This window comes from Engystomops pustulosus, chromosome 1 (assembly GCF_040894005.1).
Source record: "Engystomops pustulosus chromosome 1, aEngPut4.maternal, whole genome shotgun sequence".
Classification (NCBI taxonomy): domain Eukaryota; kingdom Metazoa; phylum Chordata; class Amphibia; order Anura; family Leptodactylidae; genus Engystomops; species Engystomops pustulosus.
In genome coordinates, this window is record NC_092411.1 from 48,394,070 (window position 1) to 48,414,574 (window position 20,505).

The window sequence follows — 20,505 nt, forward strand, 5'->3', positions numbered from 1 at the left end:
GGCAGCAAGTCGCACATGCGCAGGTTGCTCCGTTAATTGGCTAAGTAATCTTCGTCAGTGGCGTAGATGAAAAGAGCAACTAGCGCATGTGTACCCGGCTAAACCAGATATGATGGGGGTACAAAGTTCTCTTGATCCGTAGAGGTCCCATCACTGAGACCCCCCACCAATCAGCAAGTTAGACCCTATCCACAGGTCATAGAAAAAGGAAAAGTCAGCTCACCTTAGGCACGGCTTGTTATTTGGATACCGAAGTTCCAAGCACGGACAATCTCAGTTTCGAGTCGATGATATATAGAAATAGCAAAAAAATCCATCTCACAGGACTTCAGATTTCGTAGATAAAAGCAATAGAAAGTTTATTTCTCGTGCATTTAAAAGCATTGATGCAAAAAGACAGAGGAAAACGCCCCCGTGAGCTAGATTTTTTTTGCTATTTCTATCTATCCATAGGTCGCCATGACTGAAGAACCCTTTTGAAGAAAGTCTAATGTCAAAACCAAGCAGGATAAACCAGGGGCACTTACTCATAGATCCAGGCACTGTGCCTGTGGTAATCTTCTTATTTTTGTTATTTATGGTCTCTTTTCTTCTAAAATAAACTTTTATATTATGCTATTTATCCAGAAGTGCTCCTCTAGCCCCTCATGTTGGAGCACTTCCTCCCACCCACTGTGTGCTCACTGCTGCTTAGATTATAGGAAGAGCAGGAGGAGATGAAGACTGAAATGTGTTGCTGCACATTGTAACAACAGTTTGTGAAGCCAGATCACAGAGAGCCTAGTGTAGTCTAGCAGACTGTTTAGCATAATTATAAAATTTGATTTTAAAAAGAAGGAGGCCATCGATAACAAATATAAGAAGATTACCACAGTCAGAGCGCCTGGATCTATGAGTAATTGTCCCTGGTTTATCCTACTGGATTTTGATGGTAGATTTTTTTCAAGGGCATCTAATGAAATAGCAAAGAGTTTCATTTCATCAAAGTTACCGAATACCATCGGACTTAGGTTTCCAAAAGGTAGATTCCAAAGTTAAAAATGTTTTTCCATTCCTGCTACATGATGTGTATGGCACAATACAATGAATAAGAACAATGATGAGGATATGTTACCTTATCATAGGAGACCTCGTCGAACATCTCCATTATCTGTTCAGGATTCTCCACAGGGGTGGATACAGCATGGGAAGAGTTTAGGGAATCTACTTCCATAGCTACAAAACATTTGTCTAGAAACTTGTCATCCTGTAGAAGAAAAAGCAGCTAAGATGAACTAATCTAATTTTGCATCTATGTAGCTGAAACGCCAGAAACCAGGGAACACATTCTTTTGGGGCAAATGTACACGACTGTGTGCTGACCTGGGTCGGAACCTGGGCGTAGCATACAGCTGGGTGGATAAGGGAGGGGGAGTGAGCGTTCCTCAACCCACCCCTCTCCATTAAAAGACGACCGGATGCACAGACAAATTACGGTTGGAAATACGGTCAATCGAATGGATAATAATAATTCTTTATTTGTATGGCGCACACAGATTATGCAGCGCTGCACAGAGCTTGACAAAGCAGTCCCTGTCCCCAACATGGCTCACAATCTAATAAACCTACCAGTATGTTTTGGAGTTTGGGAGGAAACCCACACTAACACGGAGAGAACATACAAACTCTTTGCAGATGCTGCAAGGCTGTAATGCTAACCACTAAGCTACTGTGCCGCCTATAGATGACCGTATTTTCCATTGAAAACAATGGGGCCGTGTGGTAGCCATGAAAAAAAGTTGCGTTACGGCTAACACATGGCCAGAAAACACAGTCATGTGCATTTAGGCTTATTCATAGTTCGACTTTCATAAGAAATTGGATTTTTGACTATACCTTTATACTATGAGATTATTACAAACCACCATATGTGCTTAGTATTGCCATTCTCTTCAAGTAATGCCACCAATTTGTTCTATTCTTCTCCTAAAAAAGTAACACGGTAACACTATTTTTCAGGGGGCTCTTAACTCATAATTAAGAATCCAATGTATTCTAGAACAGAGCGTTCCTCCGCCGTTGCTTCCTACGCCTGTCAGCATTGAAGGATGGAAAACTGAACATCACAATATTTTTGTGTGCTGTTTGGGTCGTTAGAATTGTGGTCATGTCACCATAGTGAAAAGAATAGAATAGCCTGATGACAAATTCAATTTAAATAAGTCAATAAAAAAATGTACTTACAACTTGCAGCTCCGGATAAGTAATGTTGACAGAAATATATTCCATAAACTTGGCAAATCCCTCATTCAGCCAGAGATCATTCCACCACTCCATTGTCACCAGGTTCCCAAACCACTAAAAAAAAAAAAGAACAATATTTACATTGGTCTATTGTCTATTCAATCCGGCCTGGTTTTCAGGTTTGGACAATTACCAGTTCCCCTGTCAAACTTTGTGACATACACTTTTAACGGCATGGCGTATAATATAGGGTACTTCTATATACAGGCAGTCCCCGGGTTACGTACAAGATAGGTTCTGTAGGTTTGTTCTTAAGTTGAATTTGTATGTAAGTGGGAACTGTATATTTTATAATTGTAACACCAGCCAAAATTTGTTTGGTCTCTGTGACAATTTGATTTTAAAAATGTTGGGTCGTCATAAGAACCAGGATTAACAATAAATCTTCATTACAGACACCTGTGATAACTGTAATAGCTGTTTATTGTAGCCTTGGGCTTAAGTACAGTAAATTACGAACATCCAGAGGTCCATTTGTAACTAAGGGGCGTCTGTAAGTCGGATGTTCTTAAGAAGGGGACTGTCTGTTTCATTTCTTTTTTCTGGGAACAGCATTGTCTCAGTGGATGCCCCATTTTCCAATTGAAAATCTGTGGAGAACTGTTCTATGTGAACTGAGCCTCAGATTTTGTTCACACTCCTATTCAGGAAGGTAGCCCTGCCCCATCAGGGCACAGATCTCTACCAGGGTATAAGACTAGGGGCTCCATCAAGTGCAAAAAAACATCTGCTGGATGGTAGATTTGTTCTCGATGTATGTGTGTGTGTTTATATATTTATGATAGATCATCAATATCAGACCGGTGGACTGAGGAACTAGCACCCAAAGCCCCAACCACATGGAGCGGCCATGTGGGGTGCAATAACAAGGTCAGCCACCATACAATGCTTGGAGATTTGCTTCAATATTTTACTCCCAGAAACCCCTTTGTGGTCACATTCAGACGTCTGTGTGCTCTCCCGGCCGATAGCCTGGAATAGCACACAACTGGAAGGAGGAGGGGAGCGCCTCTCACCCCTCTCCTCTTCATAGAAAGACAAGCGGCCAAAGGACATGTCCTATATTTACACTGCACTGTGACCGGATGCCATGGACCTCAATAGAGGTCGCCATTACAGTTGTGTGAATAAGCCCTAATTATTCAGAGAGAGGTCTACTGACCTGGTGAGCCAACTCATGAGCAATAACCATTGTAATCCAGAGTTTATTGGAAGCTGTTGATGTCTTATGATCATACAGTAAAGCAGACTCCCTGTAGGTTGTCAGACCCCAGTTTTCCATTGCACCAGATTGGAAGTCAGGAATTGCTGCAAGATCTAAACAATTTTGATGAAATAATTAGAAAGGCAAAAAAATATAAATACATTCTAAACAGCAGCTGATACAGTGATACAATACCTTGCTTTGGTAAAGGGTATGGTATGCGGAAATATTCTTCATAAAAGTCCAGAAGTTTGGCTGCAGCCTCTAAGGCATACACGGCCTGATCTATCTTGTGTGGGACAGTATAGACGGATATCTAGAATAAAAACATGAGAAGTATAGTAGAGAACCGCCTGTGCCACAGCCGTGTGCGGCCAAGGGCGGCAGCAATGTGATGATGTCACCGCTCCTGCAAGCTTCAGAGGCGCACAGAGCAGCGCAGAGAGGTAAGCAGGACTGCTGCCAGGGAATGGGGAAAGGTAAGCAGCAACAAGGAATTAGTTGTGTGAATAAATGAAAAGCTCACTAATTAGGGCCCAAAAGTACAATAAGGGGATATTATAAGTGGGGGCTAAAGGGAAGGAAGGAAATCAAATGCAATAGTGATTGGTGGTTATATGTATATGGATAATGTGTTATGTGAAGCCTTTACCTTGACTCCGTGATTTGTGACCTGACTAATAGATCTGAAGTCTGAAACAATAAAAGCAACAAGATAGGTGCTCATCTTCACCGTCACATCAAAATGGTCTTCTAGGAGCCCATCGCCAACATGTACAGTCCTCACCTGGAATAGGAAAGACAACAGAGTGAGGTGGATGTCAATGGATATGAGGTTGAATTAGCAGATGGGGTATTCACAACATGGTATGACAATACTTACTATGGGCATATTGGACACGGCGCTGTGCTTTGCTTCCCTTCGGATTTTAATGGAGAAACTGGCTTTATAAGCGGGTTCATCAAAACATGGGAAGGCCATGCGTGCGGCTGTAGGCTCAAACTGGGTTGTTGCCAGCACCCTGTCAAAAACATTTACAATAACAATCTGTCATATGCTACAAGTATAGTATTTGCAAGTATTGCAGTGTATTAGTTGAGCTTGACAGGGGTTGTATGGTAGTCTATTAATTCCTGCCCCTGAAATAACCTCATATGTGGACCTAGAAAAGCAAGGCCCCCTGCAAACAACCAAACAACCCTGTATATAGCATAGAATCTAAGAGGTTAAAGGAAACCTACCATTTCAAATGGTAGGTTTAAGCTGTAAACACCGAGCACCAGCTCAGGGTGAGCTTAGTTTCGTTAGTGTTAAAACCGCGGTATCGCGGTTTTAACACTTTTTAAACTTTATAGCATAAACTGCTTCGGCGCTGCGTGCGCACGATCGTGCGCGCGCCTACATAGGAAATGCCGCAGGCGTTGGCCTGCTCTGGGGAGGTAGGCCTCAGCCACGGCCTGCTCTGGGGAGGTAGGCCTCAGCCACGGCCTGCTCTGGGGAGGTAGGCCTCAGCCACGGCCTGCTCTGGGGAGGTAGGCCTCAGCCACGGCCTGCTCTGGGGAGGTAGGCCTCAGCCACGGCCTGCTCTGGGGAGGTAGGCCTCAGCCACGGCCTGCTCTGGGGAGGTAGGCCTCAGCCACGGCCTGCTCTGGGGAGGTAGGCCTCAGCCACGGCCTGCTCTGGGGAGGTAGGCCTCAGCCACGGCCTGCTCTGGGGAGGTAGGCCTCAGCCACGGCCTGCTCTGGGGAGGTAGGCCTCAGCCACGGCCTGCTCTGGGGAGGTAGGCCTCAGCCACGGCCTGCTCTGGGGAGGTAGGCCTCAGCCACGGCCTGCTCTGGGGAGGGCCGCCTCAGCCACGGCCTGCTCTGGGGAGGGCCGCCTCAGCCACGGCCTGCTCTGGGGAGGGCCGCCTCAGCCACGGCCTGCTCTGGGGAGGGCCGCCTCAGCCACGGCCTGCTCTGGGGAGGGCCGCCTCAGCCACGGCCTGCTCTGGGGAGGTAGGCCTCAGCCACGGCCTGCTCTGGGGAGGTAGGCCTCAGCCACGGCCTGCTCTAGGGAGGGCAGAATCAGCCACGGCCTGCTCTGGGGAGGGCAGAATCAGCCACGGCCTGCTCTGGGGAGGGCAGAATCAGCCACGGCCTGGTCTGGGGAGGGCAGAATCAGCCACGGCCTGGTCTGGGGAGGGCAGAATCAGCCACGGCCTGGTCTGGGGAGGAGGGCGACCTCAGCCTCAGCCATTGTCAGGTCTGAGGAAGAAATGGCCATTGCCTGGTCTAATGTGTGGGGTTTGGCAGCATCAGCCATAGACCGGTCTTGCCTGGACATGTGGGACCCTCGTTTATTACAGGATGCAAGATTGCTATCACTGCCTCAATTTGCTTAAACACAGCCAATGCTGGCAGTAATGGTTTTTATACTAATGGTTTTCAAAATGTCATACTTTTGAGCTAAAAATATTCCTGAGAAATAGTAAGAGGAATGTGTAATTTCTGGAAAAATGTTAGTGCGACGCTCACCAAGATAATCTGCTACATGATGGAACTTCCTGATGCAGATCAGATAAACGTTATATACAGTATATTACGTGTAGATGTACCTGGTCTCACCATCTGGAGTTCTATAAGATCCCTTGTAGAAGCCATGGAAGCTGTCAGAGAGGTTGGCACTGTAGGCAATATACAGGGTATAGTTCTCTCCAGGACTCAGGGGATCAGCAGATAGAAGTGCAATCTGTTCACTCGCTGGATGTTCCACAAGGTGTAAATCTTGTTGTATGAGCCCGTTCCCACTTCTTCTTTCCAAACTTGTCTTGGATATCACCAGATGCTTGCTGTGCAGAATGACAGAACTAGTCTGCTGTCTTACAGCAATTGTGATCTTGGTGAGGCCGGAGAACGTGAGGGTGGTCAGGTTTGGGTGTAGAGAGAGGTCATAGTGCAAAGGAGCTACATATTTTGGCAACCTAAGATCTTCCCAGGGAAAGGCATCCTTAGAGTTCTCAGATGTTTTAGTCAGAGGGCAAAATGTCCATAAGAAGCATAAAATTCCCAGATGGGACAGAAGAATCATTGTTACTCTCACTTCTGTGACTACTGTTTCTACCAAAATTTGATGTTAAAATGGAACCTGAAACAGAAAATTCAATAGTGAAATTCACATAAAATCTTACCATGGACCAAAAATATTAACTGCACATCTTTTCATGTATAGAAGGACAGAACTGAGCATATGAGGAAAAATTATATAAAGAGGTCATGCTGTGCAAAAAGACCATCACCAATGGTCGCCAAAACATTACACACATATCCCGCTTTGTAATATGACTTCCATATGGAAACATGGAAACTGCTCTATCATATTTTGTCCTTGACACCAATGGTGTACATTTTATACAGGCATTATATACAGGCACATAGAGGTTTTGCCTTTATTTAAAGAACAACTACCACCAGGATGAAGGATTGTAAACCAAGTACACTGACATACTGGTGTTTACTCCCTCTGGCAGGATCTGCTCTTCTTTTAGCTTTTTATGCCTTTTTAAGATAAAAAGGCTTTAAAATGATGCAAATAATCCTCAGACTCATTTACATATTTTTAAAAGTCTTTTTTTGGAAAAACCAGGGCATTGGAAGCTTAAAGAACAACAGATCCTACCAGAATGTAAGTGTGCTTGGTTTACAATCCTTGTTCCTGGTGGTAGATGAATAACGTCTTCATATACGCACATGGAGGACATATGGCTCTTAACTAGGGAGTCACATGTGCCCACTTAAGACTCTTTTATCAGTATGTATCTTTCGTTTTAGTTAGAGGTTGTAAAAAAGGACGGACAGTTGAATATCACGCAATATACACATCAGATCAAACAAAACTAAAAATATATGTGTCAAATATTTGAGGAAAAAAAATGATGAAACCAAACTTGGCCCCTACCGAACTTAAAAATCTTAAATGGGAACTCCATTTTTTTTTTTAATGGCAGATTTGGATTCCCCAGGAGAAATTACATTGATTTGACCAACATGTAGGTCTTTTTTGTTGAAAAAGGGGATATTTAGATAAATACACATCAGATCCAAAATCTGAAAATAGACATATGCAATATTTTTCTAAAAACGATCCAATAGGCAATGAGAAACAGACCGGAGGAGACTTAAAGCGTAACTAAAGCTATAGTGATTTTACCCAATTATTATATGTGATTCCCCCTTTAAAAATAAAACAGAACGATGCCTACTTTGTGCTGCTTGTCCTTTTCTTTCCAAGGTTATGGTATTATATGTTCTGAAAGTGTTTGACAAAAATTTCCCACAAGTAAATCCACTGAACACTGCACACACAGTCTATAGCCTGTGATGTGAGCACTAAGGGTTAAAAGCTTATCTGCACAGAGCTGATACTGCCCATGACAAGGCGGGTGAAGGGAGCAGTGAGAAGAGCAGAGACAGACAGGCTGGGGTGGAGGGACTGATAGAGAACAGGGAGATCTTGTACCTCACTATTCTGTGCAGGAGACATCTGCATTCACACACCCAGCTCTGCTGCATGCACTACTATTGTCTTGGACAAATCCAGAGAGCTCAGTCACATGACCCCCCCTCCCCCTGTGAGCAGGAAGAAGCAGCTCCTCCCCTTCCACGAGACCAACCCAGAAATATATTGTAAACAAAGTACAGATTCATAGGGCTTATTAGCGCATGGAGAGACAGCAGCTATTGCAGCTATGAGCTATCTGAGGGGGATAACAAAAATAATAGGTAAAGTTGCTTTACATACCATGAGCTATTGATTTGTGGAAAACAAAAAACCTTTACAGTTACTTTTTAAGTTAATCAGCCTCTCCAACGTGACTTTGTCACATATTTTTGTTTCCCGATCCAATGTGTATTTCTCAAGAGATTCCGATTTTTTACCCATTTTGATTTTTGGCTATTACACCGCCAAGTTTTAATAAAAAATTACTTGAATCGTATATTAACCGGTTCGCGACCGCCCGCCGTGTATTCACGGCGGCGGTCGCGCTGCATGGAGAGGGCTCACGGGCTGAGCCCTCTCCATAGCCGGTAAGTCTTTGCTGCATATTGCCGGCAGCCTCAAACAGATAGCGGCGCATGGGCGCCGCCATCTTACCTGGGATCGCCGCTCCCCGTGACGTCATCGGGGGGCGGCGATCCGTCTCCATGGTAGCCTCGGGTCTTCCGAAGACCCGAGGCTATTTCGTTTTAACCCCTTCATTACAATGTGCTGATAGCACATTGTAATGAATGAGGAAGAAAATCCCCATATACTGCCATACTGTAGTATGGCAGTATATGATAGGATCGATCAGACAACCTAGGGTTAAAGTACCCTAGGGAGTCCGAAAAATAGTATAAATAAAAATAAATAAAAGTTTAAAAAAAAAAAATTATAATAAAAAAACCTAAAATTTCAAATCACCCCCCTTTCCCTAGAACTGACATAAATGTAAATAAACAGTAAAAATCATAAACACATCCGGTATCGACGCGTCCGAAAATGCCCCATCTAGCAAAATATGATAACAGTTTTTCAATGCGTTTAACCCCGTAACAGAAAATAGCGCCCAAAGTCGAAAATGGCACTTTTTTGCCATTTTGAAAAATCTAAAAAAATCTATAAAAAGTGATCAAAAGGTCGTACAGTCCTAAAAATGATATCATTGAAAATATTATCAAATTTCGCAAAAAATGACACCACCCACAGCTCCGTACACCAAAGTATAAAAAAGTTATTAGCGCCAGAAGTTGGCAAAATCAAAAAAATTATTTTTGTACAGGAGGTTTTAATTTTTGTAAATGTATGAAAACATTATAAAACCTATACAAATTTGCCGTAAGCCGTGGCAGAGCAGTTTAAAATAACTGTGATTGTTGTGTTGGCACCTCACAATAAATAGGTGGGTTTGATGTTAGTTTGGGCACCTGGTCTGTAAAAGGTGCATATCAGCATGGCACGGCGGAGCTTACAGTTACAGGAGGACAGACCTGGGGATTTCCAAGAGCCCTGATGCAATGTGATCTGTCTCCATGCCGGCAGCCTGCTCATACCAAGATATAGAAGGCAGCCATCAGAGGTCAAAGTGACACAGGCAGCCATTTTCTTTCTGGTAAATGACAGACACATGGATCAAGAATTTACATAAGATATATCTCAGTGATGGGGAGATACAAAAACAATAGGGGCGTCTAATATGGACGTAGCAGTGCCGAGTATGTCAGTTACAGCAGAGCTGAGCTTGTCATGCTTAACAATTCCTCTGGATGTACGGTAGGAACTGCAGGTAAACTAAAAGTAAACTCTATTACATCTATATGCGGGCAGCTTATTTTTGTAGTGTTATAAAACTACATAAAAATTAACAAAAATGAAAGAGGCAGAAACAAAAGTGAAAGCAGTATGGATATAGAGGAGAAATCTAGTAACATCTGCTAGATCATAGACAGAAGCCATAGACACAAAGCCGCAGCCGCTGTATGTAAGGAAGGGCTCACCTCATGCAGAGTACCTGGTATAATGTATCTTCAGGCAGTGTACATTATGTATGTTTCACAAAGACGACAATAATGGCCTCTCCACAGCACAGCAGGAAGCAGCGACGCAGCACTTTCACTTTCACTCTCCAGCTGCTGAATACAACGGAACAGGACCAGTGCAGATAATCCAAAACTCCCTCAGATCATGGGCACAGCGGTCCTGGAAACAGTAACATGAGATGCTTCATGCAGATGTAATATTAGTGCTTATATTAATCTTAATAGATCCTTACAATGTTTAATGTCTCTTTCTTGTGGCCAACCCCCTATGGACTCACAAACTTAGGTACACCTACCACCCTCCCCCTCATAATGTGGCCTCCTGTCCACCATATCCCTCATAATGTGGCCTCTATCCTCCATTCTCCTCATACTATGGTCTCCTGTCCTCCATCCCCTCATATTATGGTCTCCTGTCCTCCACCCCCTCATATTATGGCCCCTGTCCTCCATCACCCTCATATTGTGGTCTCCTGTCCCCAATCCCACTCATATTGTGGTCACTCCTCCTCCATCTCTCTCATATTGTAGCCTTCTATCCTCCATTACCCTCATATTGTGGTCTCCTGCCCTTCACCCCCTCATATTGTGGTCTCCTGTCCTCTACCCCCTTTATATTGTGGCCTCTTGTCTTCCATCCACTTATATTGTGGTTTCCTGTCCTCCATCCCCTCATATTATGGTCTCCTGTCCTCCACCCCCTCATATTGTGGCCTCCTGTTCTGCCCCCCCCCCCCCCAATATAGTGGTCTTCTGTTTTCCATCCCCCTCACATTGTGGTCTCCTGTCCTCGACCCTCCTTATATTGTGGTCTCCTGTCCTCCATCCCCTCATATTATGGTCTCCTGTCTGCATCTCCTCATATTGTGGTGTCCTGTCCTCCATCCCCTTCATATTGTGGTCTCCTGCCCTTCACCCCCTTCATATTGTGGTCTCCTGCCGTTCACCCCCTTCATATTGTGGTCTCCTGCCCTTCACCCCCTTCATATTGTGGTCTCCTGCCCTTCACCCCCTTCATATTGTGGTCTCCTGCCCTTCACCCCCTCATATAGTGGTCTCCTGTCCTCCAACCCCTTTATATTGTGGCCTCCTATCTTCCATCCACTTATATTGTGGTTTCCTGTCCTCCATCCCCCCTCATATAGTGGGCTTCTGTTTTCCTCCATTCCCCTCACATTGTGGTCTCCTGTCCTCAACCCTCCTTATATTATGGTCTACAAGTACTGGCCATTCCCATCCCATTGGTGCAGGACAAGGTAATTAACTTTCAATGGACTTGGTGTGATCCTGTTATAATCTACATCTCAACTGTACATATATTCTTGTGAATATTGTATTGTCTAGTGTGCCTTTAAGGCAATTAAATATATAAATTTAACTTGGATTGTCCTTTTATCTGGATCCATGAAACCCCATGTCCGTGTCTTGGTTATATATACACTACCTAGGTTGACTTCTGGCCTGATAAAATCCTGTTGCAGACCAGGCTTATAGCTAACGAAAGTTGGTGGTAGACTACTGTGTCGGTATGGCTCTGTTTCACTTAGACTAGTGGAAGGGGACTTTCAGCAATTCAGGATTGTGGGCGAGTGTTGTGCCATACCGAAGGGTTGTGTAGAAAACTCTATCTAACTTCCTGTGCCTCTCGGAAACTATGTGTCTATGAAAACGATAACTTATTGGCCTTGTGTTCCATTAAAGGGTGCAGAACATCAGAGTATGTATTGTACAATATATATTTATACATTCAATGTTCAACGTAGAGCCACAAAAATGATAAGGGGTATGAAGGGTCTTAGTTATGATTAAAGATTAAAATTTATTTAGTCTGGAAAAGAGACGACTACGAGGGAACATGATTAATTTATATAAATATATGAATGGTCCATACATAAAAATATGGTGGAAAGTTGTTTCAGATTAAATCGAATCAAAAGACGAGGGGGCACTGTCTCCGTTTGGAGAAATCAAGATTTAATCACCAGAGGCGACAGGGCTTTTTTACTGTGAGAACTGTCACTCTGTGGAAGACAGGAGACTTCAAGAAGGGTCTAGATGCCTTTTTACACCTAACTAACATTGATGGTTATGTTATATAGAATAGTTTCCCCTAAATCCCTTCCTCATGCAATCCCTACCCTTCCTTGGTTGAACTTGATGGACAAGTGTCTTTTTTCAACCGTATAAACTATGATACTATGAATATAGCACAGAATCATAGATCTGAATGAATGAAATACTCCTGAGGAAGTTCTTCTGAGGGATCTCCTCCCTGAGGATGTGGTCACATGATAGCGCTTTGACTCTGTTTAGTAACTAAATCAAAGCATATGGAGCATGCCTGGTCCCCATCATCCATGACATCAGCAACCAGCACCTGATGTCTTGTATTGTCTAAATGCAAGACACCGGGTGCTGGTTACCGACCACATGCGTTTCCAAAGATGACTGCACCCAGAGGGTAATGCATCAGTCAAATACTGTACAGTCTGTGGTGCAATATGGCAATAGTGGATGGAATAAAACATGATGTCCCAGATGTGCTCGATTGCATTCAGGTCAGTCCATAGCATCAATGCTTTCATCATGCAGGAACTGCTGACACACTGCAGCCACATGAGGCCTAGCACCTAGGACAGTGATGGCAAACCTTTTAGAGACCGAGTGTCCAAATTACAACCGAGACCCACTTATTTATCACAAAGAGCCAACACAGAAATTTAATTTGTGATTTATAATTCCATAGCACCACCCTGAGGACACCAATAAAGCAGAAAATAGAAGAAATGTAGATGATCAATGTACCTTCCCTCCAGGGTCCCATAAACAGGAAGAATTGTCAGGGCCGGAGCAGGAGCTACAATGATAATACAGATCTGTCCACACCTTCCCGATTCCCCAGTAGTCCCAGGCAGCGCTGTCACTTTAAAATAGCTCTGTGCACAGCAAGTCCTGGGCTGTCTGGGACTGCAGGAATATACCTGGAGTCTTCTCTGGTGATGGCCTGGGTGCCCACAGAAAGGGCTCTGAGTGCCACCTCTGGCACCCATGCCATAGGTTCGCCACGACTGACCTAGAAGGCATACAGGGCCCACTGCACCTGCATATGGTCTCACAATGGGTCTGAGAATCTCTCGTCCTGGTACCGAATGGCGTTCAGGATACCTCTGGCGAGCATATTGAGGGCTGTGCAGTGCTCCAAAGAAATGCCTACCCAAACCTTTACTCATCCACTGCCAAAGCGGTCATGCGGTCATGCTGGAGGATGTTGCAGGCAGCAGATCACTCTCCGCAGCCTCTCCAGACACGTTTCTAAGTGTGAACCTACTCTCATCCTTGAAGAGAACAAGGCACCAATGTCAAAAACCAACAGCGAAAAATGATAAGAACAGAGAATTGGACTGTTGCCTACCACCTGCAGAACCACTCCTGAAAGTGATTTACAATCAGTACTGATTTCGCAGTAGAACTTGGAGTTACATTGTGTTATGTAACCTCTTAATGACGCAGCTATTTTGTAGCTTAAGGGTCAGTTTCTTGGATGTAGTTTTTGATGTCCAAACCAGTGGAGTGAAAAAAGAGGAGGGTTAGCACTTATCTATTATATGTTCTCAGCCATTATGACCCACACCTGCTTTTGGCTTCAAAAACTGCATCTAAAAACTGAATGTGTGAATGCACCCTAAGGCTAAACCAATTTTCTTTAATCTGATAGTGTCAATTTATATGGATATAACTTATTGTGGCACATTGGTCTTCATGGCTGTGGTAAATATTGGCCGATGTGTTTCACATTAATTTGTAAAAAAAAAAATAATAATACATTTTAAAATTTGTCATTTTCAAAATTATTTCCTTTTCAGGCAGATAAGCAGCTAACATGTCCCATATGTCTGCTTTATGTTTTCATAATTTTTAATATGTCTTTATATTTTATCACAATGTCCGCTTACTTGAACATTGGTTCCATATTTTCAAGGAATTTCCAGAACTGACTTTTATGTGGATAATTTGTTTTTAATTGAGCTTTGAAATATATAATATTAAAAACCCCTTATGTGTCACCCCAGTCACAGATCTGCACCCCTTTTACAAATCTGCACCCCTTTTAAATAGTTGTTAACCCTTTGAGAGTTTCATAGCAACTAAAACAAAATGGAGGTGAAATTTGGAATGGTCTAATTTTGTCAGTAATAAGTTCATTTAACCCTAAAATTTACACATTCGCAAAAGATAAAGAGAGAAAACCCTTCTTTAAATGTGTTATGCAATTTCTCCCGAGTTCGGAGACCCCCCACATGTGAACAGCGGGATGCGAAAGAGAAGGAGGGCCATGCAGTAGCCGTTTTTGCCTTATAGGATGTAACAGTTTTTAGTATAATACTAGAAAGAAAGTCCAAGCCTTGTATTGGAAAGATGGGTGCAAGAGTCTTAAGACTGGGCCTCAGTTAGAAATGTCCTCTAGTTAGAAATGGAAGAAAACGGGCAGCACTCCAATATAGGTGGAAATTACGAAAGTGACTTTATTCCATGGTGAGTAACAGTAGCAGCGACGTTTTGGCCCTGTAAGAGCCTTTTTCAAGCCATCGAATCAGTGAAAATGGTGGATATATATATATATACATACCACCAATTTTACATATTGGTGATACAATACATCTTATTTGTCAAATACGTTAATATACAATAATAGTGCACATTGGTAATACAATATATACATATACACAGTGTTAAAATGTTACATATGAAGCAATCTCCATTGTTTGTATCCTTGCTCGGATTACCAACACTGACCTCATCTGTGAAAAGTGCTCTGGTGCTTCTGTGCATAGAGACTAAGTCTAGAAGTAGTAGTAGTAGTAGTAGTAGTAGTAGTAGTAGTAGTAGTAGTAGTAGTTTTTAGTGTGAAATATTTGTTTTTCCATTACTGTGGCCACGTGAGGGCTTATTATTTGTGGGATGAGATGCATTTGTTTAAAATTTGATTTTACATTTTAAGAAAACAATGACAAACACATATGTGGCACATAGGGCTTTTATCAAATAATAACACATTGGGGCTCATTTACTGAGGGCTCCGCGGCCGCACTTTCGTCAGGTTTCCTAAATGTTTTAGTTTTGTGCTGAATTCCGCCGGGATTTTGGCGCACACGATCGGATTAGGGCGCCGGCTTTCACGAAATCGTGGAGAACCCGGCCGATTCGGAAAACTGCAGAATTTAAAAAACAAAATGTGTCGCAAGATCAAGCACTTACATGCACCGGGAAGAAGCAGGTGAACTGCGGCAGACCTTGGCGCAGCTGCGACACCTACTGGATATCGGACGCACGGCCCTAGTGAATCCCGGCAGAACCTGAATCCACGTCGTACAACGTGCCGCCGGATCGCAACAGGACCGGGTAAGTAAATGAGCCCCATTGAGCTGATGAATCTTCCACAAGAAAATGGTATACAAGAAACAACATAATGATATCAGTGCATAGTTCACAAGGTTAGGCCTCGATATCAGGCCATAATATTCTTAGTACCCATGAAGAATGTATATGATTAATGGGGTATTCTAATTTCAGCAAATTAATGTTAGTGTTTGCATGATGAAAAATTGTGAATTAGATTACTCACCGGTAATTCTATTTCCGTTAGTCCACCATGACGGCCCAACCTGGAGGATGCCCCTTGACCTCTGCAGGGACAGGAAGAAGAGAGGTTAAATGCTCCCCCCCCCCGCATCCTCCCGCCAGTGATTACAAAATAACCATGCTGAGGAAGATACAATCAGATTTATTAGTATGTTTGCTCCACATACACAACTCATCTGAAAGCAATAATACAGAAATAAAAAATTTCAACTGGGAGGGAAAATATATAGGCTGTCATGGTGGACTAACGGAAATAGAATTACCGGTGATTAATCTAATTCACAATTTCCGCTTCGTCCCCCATGACGGCCCAACCTGGAGACTTACAAAATTAGTAAGCTTTTTAGGGAGGGATTACAGCCTGTAACACCTTGCGCCCAAATGACAGATCTTTTGATAAGTGCAAGTCCAGTCTATAATGCTTAGAGAACGTAGTAGATGAAGACCACGTTGCAGCCCTGCAAATCTGATCCAGTGACGCTACTCTTCTTTCCGCCCAGGATGTGGACATAGCCCTGGTCGAGTGAGCTCGGATTCCTGATGGTATCTGTATTTTCTGTAGGTCGTAGCATGAGGCAATCGCCAGTCTCAGCCATCTTGCGATAGTCGCCTTCGACGCCTTCCTCCCCTTATTTTTCCCCTGAAATTGGATGAAAAGGTTAGAGTCAATACGCCAGGCCTCGGTGATCTGTAAGTATTTTAGGACAGAACGTCTTACATCCAAAGAACTCCATTCTCGTTCTCTTGCTGAAGAAGGGTTCTCACAGAAGGAGGGCAGGATAATCTCCTGGTTCCTATGGAAGTCAGAAACCACCTTGGGAACAAAATTTGGATCCAACATCAATACAATTCTATCATCTAGAATTTTCATGTAGGGTTCCCTAATAGATATAGCCTGAAGTTCGCCTAACCTTCTAGCAGAAGTGATGGCTATCAGGAAAACCGTCTTAAGTGTTAAGTTCTTTATACTGGAGGAGTCAATAGGTTCGAATGGTTCCTTCATTAAGGCATTCAAGACTAGAGTTAAGTCCCATGCTGATGATTTTTTAACAGTCTGGGGCTTTAACCTAGAAGTTGCTTTAATAAACCTTTTGACCCACCTGTGCTCGATGAGAGGCTGGTCGAAGAAAGCACTAAGCGCGGACACCTGGACCTTCAGGGTGCTAGTGGACAAACCCAACTCCAAACCTCTTTGAAGAAATTCGAGCACCTGCAAGATATTAAGGTTAGCCTGGGAAGGTGGACTGTCCTTACAGAAGGAACAGAACCTCTTCCATATCTTATGGTAGATGGCAAAAGTGACTGGTTTCCTACTTGCCTTCAGGGTCTTGATGACTTCAGACGAGAGTCCCTGAGAACTTAGAAAGCTGGATTCAGGATCCAGGCAGACAGCTGCAGTTTTCCCAGATTTGGATGATGGATTGGACCCTGATGTAGTAGGTCCTCGGACAGTGGAAGGATGACTGGATCCTGTGGCGACATTTTCCTCAAGAGTGGATACCAGCTTTTCTTCGGCCAGTTTGGGCAGATGAAAATGGCTCTGGTGTTTTCCTGGAATATCTTTCTCAGAACCCTGGCGATCAGGGGAATTGGGGGGAAGGCGTAGGCCAGTGGAATGTCCCAGGAGTGAGAGAAGGCGTCCAGCTGTTCCCTGTTCTCCCCTTTTTCCAGAGAAAAATAACGCGGGCATTTGGTATTCTCCCTTGTTGCGAACAAGTCCACTAGGGGATAGCCCCACAAAGATGTTAGCTCCTGGAAGATATCCTCCTTGAGACTCCACTCGTTTGGTAGGATCTTTCTTCTGCTTAGAAAGTCTGCCCTTGAGTTTTCCGTGCCCTTTAGATGGGTGGCAGATATTGACAGGGTGTGTTGTTCTGCCCACAAAAATATTTTCCGAGCTAGGGTACTCAGGAGAGGAGACCTGGTTCCCCCTTGCCTTTTTATGTAGGAGACCGTAGTTGTATTGTCCGACAAGATGAGAAGGTGTTGGTGGGCAAGAAGTGGGGTGTTCGCGCTGAGGGCTTCCCATACTGCTTGCAACTCCCGGAAGTTTGAGGTACAGGTACCTTGGGAAAAATGCTGAGGCATCACTGCCCCCCAGCCCCTCTGGCTCGCATCTGTTTGGATTGGAATGTAAGGGCTGTTTGACCAAAATATTCCCTTCCTCAGATTTCCGTCTTCCAACCACCATAACAGGTCTTTCTTGACGGCAGGTGGAATCAGGATTTTCCTGTCCAGATCCTCCTGTCTTCTGTTCCAGGATCTTAAGATCCATCCCTGGAGTGTTCTGGAATGGGTCTGGCACCAGGCTACCGAGGAGATGCAGGCTGTTAGAGAGCCCAGGATCTTCATTGCCTCTCTGATGGAGATCACCGATTTTTTCCTGAACCTCTTTATCAGATCCTTGATGTGGTCTCCCTTGTCCTGTGGAAGGAACGACATTTGGTAAACTGAGTTCAAGTTTACTCCCAGGAATTTCCTCACAGTAGCTGGGGAAAGTTCTGACTTCTGATAATTTACTATCCATCCCAGTTTTTTTAGGGTTTCTAGGGTGAGATCTCTTGAAAAGAGTAAGCTCTCCCTGTCTTGGCCAATAATAAGCAAGTCGTCTAGGTACGGGACGATCAGTACGTCCTGTAGTCTGAGAGACACCACCACCTCTGCCATCACCTTTGTAAAGGTTCTTGGTGCAGATGATATTCCAAAGGGAAGTGCACAAAATTGAAAGTGTAGTGTAGAACCCTCTGGAGACAAGACAGAAAACCTTAAGAATCTCTGTGAGAAAGGGTGTATAGGGATGTGATAGTATGCATCTTTTAAGTCTATAGTGCACATTAATGCATCTCGGTGAATAATGTGTGTGGCTGATCTTACCGACTCCATCCTGAATTTTCGGTAGACGATAAAATCGTTGAGACCTCTCAGGTTGATGATTAGCCGGTTTGTGACGTTCGGTTTCTTTACCAAAAAAAGAGAAGAGTAAAACCCAGATTTCTCTTGATCTTGTGGGACAGGTATAATCACTCCAGAAGACAAAAGGGAAGCTACTTCTTGCCATATTAAGTTGTGGGATGTAAGTGACATAGATGATGAAGGTGGCATGTATTTTGTAGGGGGAAGCTTGAGGAATTCGATATTGTAACCGTGCAGTAATATATCTAAGACCCAGGGATTTAAAGTGATTTTTGTCCATTCTCCTCTGAATCTTAGCAATCTTCCCCCTACTATGGCATCATTGTTTTTTGTTTCTATTAGGGTCTGTTGGGGTGGAGAACAGAAACCCTCTCCCTTTACCTCCTTTCGGGTAGCTCCAGCATCCCCTTTTCCCTTTATCCTTGTAGGAATCCTTTTTAAAGTCCCGAAAGGGCTGCTTCTTGGGTATCGATCTCTCAGGAAAGCCCTTCTTCTTATCTGATGCTCTCTCGAGTATAGCATCCAATTCTGGTCCAAACACAAATTCCCCTGAGAAGGGGAGGCTGCACAACTTTGCTTTGGATCTGATATCACCGTTCCACTGTTTCAGCCACAGTGCCCGTCGAGTAGAGTTAGGGAGTGCTCCCTCCTTGGAAGCAAAACGAATTCCCTCGGCTGCGGAATCTGCAAGGAAGGCTGTTGCTGATTTTAGCAAAGGAAAGTTCTCCAAGATTGTTGACCTTGGAGTTCCCTCCTTGATGTGGGCTTCCAGTTCATTTAGCCAGTACAGCAAGTTCCTCGCCACTGAAGTAGAAGCTAAATTAGTCTTCAGATTGAGCATGGATGTCTCCCAGGCCTTCCTTAACAGAGAGTCAGACTTCCTATCCATTGGGTCCTTTAATTGTGCCGCGTACTCAAATGGAAGGTCAGTCTTCTTTACTATCTTTGTGACTTGCACATCCATTTTTGGACAAGTGTCCCACACCTTGGACTCCTCTGGCTCAAATACAAGTCTCTTCTTAAAGTTTTTGGACACAATGACTCTCTTTTCTGGCTCTCGCCACTCCTCTGAAACCAGCTCCTTTAAGGTGTCATTCAGGGGGAACACCCTCTGGCGTTTTGCCTTTAATCCCCCAAATAATTCTTCCTCCTTAGACTTGGGAGGGAGAATCTCCTCAATTTCCAGGGTCTGTCTTATTGCCTTTAAGAGACCATCGAGTTCCTTAAACTGAAACAGATGAAGTCCATAGGATCCTCATCTTCCACATATGAGCATGAGGGAGCTTCAGAGTCATCCCCCTCCTCAGATATAGAAGAATCCGGCTCCACTCTAGGTTTCTTACTCGGTGGGGGCCTGGACGTAGCAGCGGCCACTGAAGAACTTATCTTCTCCTCAATAAACCCCTTTAATTCATCTAAGAAGGACGTCTTTTCCTCTCTCATAAAATTGTCGATGCAAGACTTGCAAATCGGCTTTTTGTATGAGTCGGACATAGAGTGGGCACACATGTTACACTTCCTAAGTCGACTTTTCTCGGGTTTTTCAGACCTGCTCGTCTTATCCCCTTTATCCTCCTTGCCTTTCCCTTTAGACCCTTGGTCTTTCTCCTGAAAAGGCAAGCGGAGGATAATAAATGACCCGCTATCTTTACACACAGTAAAAGCCCAAACCTGCACAAATGACCCCACTTACAGAAACCGGAGGATGCAGGAAGGTAGGGTCTGCCTCGTCAGCCATCATAAAGCCAGGGAAGCACACAGGAAAGTTTTCAGAAACACACAACACGGGAGCACAGCACCGCAGCGTCACACACAGATCTTAGACCTGAGATCAGCGTGACTAACCCGCTCCAGGTGTCCTAAATACCTTAATGGGGAGCCCATCCCCCTGTAGAGGCCACCACGCC

The 20,505-nt window shown here is 44.0% G+C and overlaps 2 protein-coding genes across 2 annotated transcripts in view; both read right to left on the reverse strand.

Moving 5' to 3' along the window:
* ERAP1 (endoplasmic reticulum aminopeptidase 1) overlaps positions 1 to 20,505 on the reverse strand; it is a 50,556-nt gene that overhangs the window by 19,247 nt on the left and 10,804 nt on the right. Inside the window, exons 3-10 of the mRNA XM_072139933.1 lie at positions 10,004 to 10,205; positions 6,085 to 6,614; positions 4,371 to 4,509; positions 4,140 to 4,274; positions 3,683 to 3,803; positions 3,446 to 3,600; positions 2,224 to 2,337; positions 1,115 to 1,246 (exon numbers count right to left, since the gene is read on the reverse strand). Of these exons, the coding sequence (XP_071996034.1) occupies positions 1,115 to 1,246; positions 2,224 to 2,337; positions 3,446 to 3,600; positions 3,683 to 3,803; positions 4,140 to 4,274; positions 4,371 to 4,509; positions 6,085 to 6,557 (1,269 nt within the window). The 5' untranslated portion in view covers positions 6,558 to 6,614; positions 10,004 to 10,205. The remainder of the gene's footprint in view (positions 1 to 1,114; positions 1,247 to 2,223; positions 2,338 to 3,445; positions 3,601 to 3,682; positions 3,804 to 4,139; positions 4,275 to 4,370; positions 4,510 to 6,084; positions 6,615 to 10,003; positions 10,206 to 20,505) is intronic.
* On the reverse strand, positions 15,862 to 17,736 carry LOC140073273 (uncharacterized). The gene is made up of 2 exons (XM_072119349.1): positions 16,404 to 17,736; positions 15,862 to 16,325 (listed from the first exon to the last, which is right to left on the reverse strand). The coding sequence occupies exons 1-2, from the start codon at positions 17,712 to 17,714 to the stop codon at positions 16,029 to 16,031; spliced, it is 1,608 nt and encodes a 535-aa protein (XP_071975450.1). The 5' UTR covers positions 17,715 to 17,736; the 3' UTR covers positions 15,862 to 16,028.

What these genes read in the sequence shown, in the direction of transcription:
- LOC140073273 (XM_072119349.1), bottom strand. Translation starts at nt 17,714, where the DNA reads ATGGGAAGCCCTCAGCGCGAACACCCCACTTCTTGCCCACCAACACCT. An exon ending in GAGAATGGAGTTCTTTGGAT is followed by an intron (nt 16,326 to 16,403) that starts GTAAGACGTTCT and finishes ATCCAATTTCAG; the next exon opens with GGGAAAAATAAGGGGAGGAA.